The sequence below is a fragment of the Martes martes genome, assembly GCF_963455335.1.
Source record: "Martes martes genome assembly, chromosome: 8".
Classification (NCBI taxonomy): Eukaryota; Metazoa; Chordata; class Mammalia; order Carnivora; family Mustelidae; genus Martes; species Martes martes.
This window is the reverse complement of record NC_137895.1, coordinates 63,366,200-63,373,027: the sequence shown is the minus strand read 5'-3', so window position 1 is coordinate 63,373,027 and position 6,828 is coordinate 63,366,200. Positions and strand designations below refer to the sequence as shown.

The window sequence follows — 6,828 nt, the reverse complement described above, 5'->3', positions numbered from 1 at the left end:
CCTGGTTGGTTGGGGATACCACGAATAATGTGGACAGATTCTATGAGTTAAGAATTGACTCTCCTTATCTATCTCTTGTACTTGTTGGTAAATCATAGCATTGAAACTGGTGAGTGGCAAATAAGGAGTCTAGATGGAATTGTAGACAGAAGATCTGGCCCATAACATGAAGGTTCTTTTCCATCATCTATATAGAGGACTTTTCAATTTTGACTTGATCTTTTTGTCTTTATAAACCTCTGACAACATTTACTAAAATTCTCTCAAAACCAAAGCCTGGATAGGGAGGAGAGTAGGGACTGCATGACTTTGCTTTTTTTTTTTTTTTTTGTTCTCCACTTCTGGACATTGCTGTGAATTACTCATTGAAAGCTTTGTTCCCTTGAGGAGGGGGCCATTTGAAGAGCAGCAGGGGAGGAGGGGGAAGAGGAAACCACAAGCAGGATTCTTTAATTCAGAAAACATTCAGATAACAGTTTAAGTGAGTTACAAATAACTTCTTGTGAAAAATTCATAGGGAGTTACAAGTGGTTTATGTAGAACGTCTTATTAAAACATAAGAGTGTTTTGATACAAACTCACAGAGCAGGGCAGTATCCAGGCTTCTGGAAACTGACATCACAGATGGGGCAGGGTGTGTATAGAGCACAGTGTGGCCCGTGAGAGGACTGTCTTCAGAATTGTGTTCACCTTCTCTCCTGGATCCCAGAGAGGGAGGAGACAGAAGGAATTGCTTAGGTTGTGAGCCCCTGAGCTATGTGACTTATTTCTTTTCTCCCTACCCATCACACCATAATGACTATGGGCCCCAAAAAAGTCAGTGAATTTTTATCTGGTTGCTTTGGATGAGTTTATTGAATGTCAGAATTCACAAAACAGCATTCCTGGCTCCTGCCACCATTTCTCTAGTATTTCCTGTCCAGATAGCCTAGTCCTCTCTTTCTTGCAGGTGGTTATGAAGGCCTTGCCCCTTTCTCCTTCTTCCTCTCTGTTCACAGTACTCCTGTGGGCCTAGGTGGGGAAAAGGAAGGGATGGACTATACATTCTATAGTTGTACAGCTAAATGGATGAAGCAGAATGAGGAAAAAGGGGGCCCAAATGACCTATAACCTTGGGTATATATATATATATATATATATATATATATATGACCTATAACCTTGGGTAGCAGATATTGGGGCTAAGAATTTTAAGGCTGGTGATATATATATCTATATATCAGATGTATATATCTGACGATATGTAAAAATGGATCTGTAATTGCAATGAGTCCCTCTAGTCAATGAATTAATGTGTCATAACTCATGCTCAAGCACCACACACACATCCTGTGTGTGAATTCTTGCATAATACATTCATGTCCTGTTGTGTCTTACTGTCTAGTTAGTCCATGAAGCTACATGACTTATGAACTCAAATGGGATTTGAGTTTCAGGTGATGTGTAAAAAAAGGGATGTTGGTGTGCCTGGGTGGCTCAGTCAGTTGGAAGTCTAACTCTTGATATCAGCTTATCAGCTGAGGTCTTGATCTCAGGGTTGTGAGTTTAGGCCCCATGTAGGGCTCCATGCTGGGCATTGAGCCTACTGAAAAAAAAAAAAAAAAGCAGAATGTTGGGAGGTATTGGTAGTTTTACTAGAGGGAAAGCAGGATTGGTTTTTCTTTGATGTCTTTTGGTGTCATTTTCTGTGATACTTGGGCTGCAGTGAATTACATGTGACTTTTGAGTTTTGGATGGTTGCTCGAACATCATTATTCAGTAAATATTTATCATCTCCCAGGCATTCTGGAAGGATAGCACGTACCCAAAGAAATATGAAGAAGCAGCTTTGAAGCCTGAGCAAAGGACCCTGGCAGCTCCAATCCAACTTGGCTTAACTCAGTCTCACTGATCCAGATCCAACAGTCTTGGCTCCTTGGGTTTGCTACAGCTCTCTGATCTTTAGAATCTTCCTCAATTCCAGCTAGGATGCTGTGTCAGGCACTTCACAGATTTGGTCACAAGCTGGTAAGCAGACGTCCACTGAAGAAAGAAGTATATGAGTTTGAATTGGGCAGAAGTATGAGCACTCTGGATTTAGTGGCCCTGGGTGTGGGCCGCACAGTGGGTGTAGGTGTGTACTTCCTGGCTAATGAGGTGGCCGGTAATCAAGCAGGACCATCCATTGTGATCTGCCTTTTGGTGGCCGGCTTAACTTCATTGTTGGCTGGACTGTGCTATGCAGAGTTTAGTGCCCGGGTTCCCCATTCTGGCTCAGCATATCTCTACTCCTATGTCACTGTAGGTGAAATCTGGGCTTTTATCACTGGCTGGAATCTCATCCTCTCCCTTGTTGCTGATGCCTTCATTGTGATCCAGGCCTGGACCTTAACCTTTGACAACCTGATTGGGAACCGGATCTCTGAAACCCTGCAAGAAACCATCTCACAGCATGTTCCCCAAGTCTTCGCACACAATCTAGGCTACTTTTTTGTGGTCTTTCTATTGTTGTTCACGGAATTTCAATTTGTGGGGTTTCATGGGTTTTTCAGAGTTTTTGAAGTGGTCACACTGGTAAAACTTTTGGTTCTCAGTTTTGTCATCATTTCTGGCTTCATGAAGGGGGACCTACACAACTGGAAACTCACTGAAGAGGACTACATACAGGCCGGACTCAATGACACCTCTCCCTTGGGCCCTCTGGGCTCTGGAGGATTTGTCCCTTTTGGCTTTGAGGGGATTCTCCGTGGATCAGCTACCTGTTTCTATGCTTTTATAGGTTTTAGCATTATTGTTACCAGAGTCAAAGAATCACACAATCCCCAGCGTTCTATCCCTATGGGCATTGTGATTTCACTGCTCATCTGTGTTTTGGTGTATTTTGGTGTCTCTGTGGCGCTTACACTGATGGTTCCTTACTACCAGCTTCAACCTGGGAGCACCTTGTCTGAGGCATTCCTCCATATTGGCTGGGTCCCTGCCTATTATGTTGTAGCATTTGCAATATTCTTTAGTATTCTTGTCAACACCTATTGGAGCTTTATGTTCCCTATACGTTGGGTGATATGCATGATGGCAGAGGATGGCCTCCTGTTCCCTGTCCTTGCTAGGATGGAAACTGGCACATACATCTCCATTGTGTCCACTGTGATCTTTATCATTATTTTAGCAATCATGGTATTCTTCTTTGGACTCACTGATCTCCTGGACCTGAGGTCAGTTGGGACCCTGATATCTTATTCCCTGGTAGCTTTTTGTGTTCTCATCATCAGGTATCAGCCTGAGAGGAGGAAGGAGGAAAATGAAGAAGAGCTGCAGGAGGAGAATGGGGGAAAAGAACCAGAGGTACAGGAGGAGACTGCACCTGCAGCAGAGAAGCTGACTCTAAGGCGACTATTTTTTCCAGGCAGCCCCACCCCCACTCCACTCTCTGGCCGGATTGTCTATGTTTGCTCCTCACTGCTTGCTCTGCTGCTGATTCTCCTTTGCCTGGTGCTGGCCCACTGGCCAGGTCTGCTTTCTGGAGACCCAGTGTGGATCACAATTGTTGTGCTGCTCCTGGTGCTCATCACTGGGATCACTGGGGTCATCTGGAGACAGCCACAGAGCTCCACTTCTCTTCACTTTAAGGTCCCTGCTGTGCCTCTCCTCCCACTCCTGAGCATCTTTTTGAATGTTTGCCTTATGATGCAGATGTCAGCTACCACCTGGGCTCGGCTTGGTGTCTGGATGCTGATTGGGTTCACTATCTACTTCAGTTACGCCATCCTGAAAAGCCTGTTCTCTTAACCCCACTTAAGTGCCCAAACTCTAGACCTTGAATTCAGCAGTGCCAGTCCATATTTGATTTGACATCATCACACATGAAGCAATCTGGTTCTGCTGTACAATAATGGGGAGTACTCCTGAGCACAGGGAAATCTAGGACTCCTATGAGATATTGGTGGGGGAGCACTAATTGAGTTTGTATTTATAGTGGAACAAAGGATGTACCTTTGCTCCCCCCCCCCCCCCCATTTTAACAGGTCTACTTTTCAGTTGTGTCTATAGCTGCTTACTGGCTTTTTAAAAAAATTAGTATTAAAAGAAACTTGAAAAATCATTTTCCTTTAATCTGGTTAATCCTCCACTAGTGAAAGGGGTACCTGCCTGACTCAGTCAGTAAAGCAAGTGACTCTTGATCTCAGGCTGTTGAGTTTGAGCTCCACATTGGCTGTAGCGATTAGTTGTGAAAATATCCAGTAACAGAATTACTGGATCATATGCTAGCTCTATTTTAGGTTTTTTGAGGAATCTCCATACTATTTTCCACAGTGTGTGTACCAATTTACATTCCCACCAGCAATGCATGAATGTTCCTTTTTCTCCATATATTCCCCAACACTTCTTTTTCTTGTCTTTTTTATTTTAGTCATCCTGACAGGTATAAAGTGATATCTGATTGCGGTTTTAATTTGTATTTCCTTGATGATTAGTGATGCTAATTATCTTTCCATGTGTCTGTTGGTCTTCTATATGTCTTCTTCGTAAAAGTATCTATTTAGATCTCTGCCCATCTTTTAATTTGAGGATTTATTTTTCTGGTGTTGAGTTATATAAGTTCTTTATGTATTTAGGGAACTAACCCCTGATTGGATATATCATTGCAAATATCTTCTCCTGTTCATTAGGTTGCCTTTATGTTTTGTTGAGTTTCCTTTTTTTGTGTGTAAAAGCATTTCAGTTACATGAATTTGAAAAGATATATGCATTCCTAGTTTATTGCAGCATTATTTACAATAGCCAGGATATGGAAGCAACCCTAGTATCCATGGAGAAACGAATGGATAAAGAAGATGTGGTCTATAAGTATATGCAATGGACTATTAACTCAGCCATAAAGAAGAATGGGATCTTGCCATTTGTAACAACATTGATGGATGGGGTGGGTATAATACAGATAGAAATATGTCAATCTGAGGAAAATAAAGGCCATATGTTTTTACTTTTATGTAGAATTTAAGAAATAAAACAAACTAAAGGAAAAAAAAAAGTACACAAACAAAGAACCCGCCTCAGACTCCTAAATATAAGGAACAAACTGGTGGTTACCAAAGGGGAGATGGGTAGGACCCTAGGTGATTTAAAGAAAGGGAATTAAGAGTACTCTGATCTTGATGATCTTGATGAGAAATGTGTGGAATGGTTGAAACGCTGTATTGTACACCTGAGAGTAACGTAACAACACGATATGTTCATTATACTTCAGTAAAAAATAAACAAATACAAGAAACAAGAAAAAAGACCAAAAAAAAAAAAAAGGATAAAAGGGTGCCTGAATGGCTTCATTGGTTAAACATCTGCCTTTGGCTCAGGTCATGATCTCAGGGTCCTAGGATCCACCCCTGCATCATGCTCTCTGTTCGTGGGGGAGTCTGCTTCTCCCTCTACTTCACCCTTCTCCTTGTGCTCTCTTTCTCTAATAAATAAGTGAAATCTTTTTTTTTTAAAGATAAAAACTAATGATATATTGTATGGTAACTAACATAACAAAAAAAAAAAAAAAGCCACTGCCCTTAAGACACTTATATTCTAATACAAGGGGCAAAGCATAGCTGTAACACAAAGTAGAAAGTGTTGTCATAAGTAATATACAGATAAAGAGTCTTGGGATTTCAGAGTGGAGGATGATCATTTGTGTCTGGCACAGAGGTAAGAGTTGATTAGTGAAATCAGAGAAGACATTGTAGGGATAACATTTGAGTTGGCTCTCTTCAGGGATAGAATTTTCCACACATGTGCAGCAGGGAGAGAATCCAGGCAGAGAGAACACCACCAGGAAAAGCACAAGAAAATGAAGCCATGTTCAAGGCACATTTAGCAGGCTATGTAGCTTAAACCTCGGCTGTGTGAGGGGACAACAGAGCATGCACAGGTGGACTGGGGCCAGAGTTTTCCCCTGTGCACAAAGCCTTTTGGCTTTGAACCCATTGCCCATGCTGAAAATCCCTGGGGTTCATTCTTCTATTGGCAATATCTGCATTCTTGGACTTTAATGTTTCTGTATTGTTGTCTGCTCTGGTCCACCTGCTCAGAAAGTATACCACAAGAGCCATGTGTCCTGGGTTCTAGTCTTGTTTCTACCACTAAATAGCAATGTGACCTTGGGCAAGTCACTCAGTTGCTTCTATGCTCTAATTATTTATGTGTAGCAGGAGAGGTCACAACGGATCATTTCTCGAGTTGCATTTCTTAAAAAATCCTAGGATTTCCTCTGGTCTTTCTGTCCTGTTATTCTCTCAACTAGGTCTCTTTGGTGCACACGATCTGAACCTGCATCCTTCCTACTTTTCACTACAACCCATTGCTGGAGCTGTAGAAGTCCAATAAATAACACCCCATTTCCCCCTCCTGTGTTTGGGGCCAATTGATAATCATGGCGTAGAGAGAGACGATTAAATTTTCAGCTTTAGGTCTGCAGCACAATTGGCTTGCTAATCCCACATCACTAAATTAGACAGAATTCTTCCTCATCATGAGGAGTGCAGAGTACCTCCTGCCTTACAACACAGGAAAGAAACTGCTTTTATTAGCTTTTCTTCTGTATGAACAGGTGGGACTGCATGTGTCCTATGAGCAGGTTGGTTCTGGATCAAAAAAGAAAAGAAAAGAAAAGAAATCACCAAAAACTGGAAGGGCCTAAACTGGGAATGTTCAGTGCTATCTCTTCAACCCATTAGTCAAAGTCAAAGTGAGAGAGGGAGGGGTGGATAGAGGCCAGGAATAGTTCTTTGCTAGGTGATGCTCAACCTTCAGCTGGTGTCACCTCACCTGGAGGGCTTATGAAAACACAGGTTACTGGGCTCCCAT

At 42.1% G+C, this 6,828-nt stretch overlaps 1 protein-coding gene across 1 annotated transcript; it reads left to right on the top strand.

Annotated features, from left to right (window-relative positions):
* Positions 1-1,968: 1,968 nt before the first annotated feature.
* Positions 1,969-3,768, top strand: LOC308347072 (cationic amino acid transporter 3-like; the record flags this gene model as incomplete). Its single annotated transcript, XM_080810232.1, has 1 exon — positions 1,969-3,768. One exon carries the CDS (start codon positions 1,969-1,971, stop codon positions 3,766-3,768), a length of 1,800 nt encoding a protein of 599 aa, XP_080666358.1.
* Between the last annotated feature and the right edge of the window lie 3,060 nt (positions 3,769-6,828).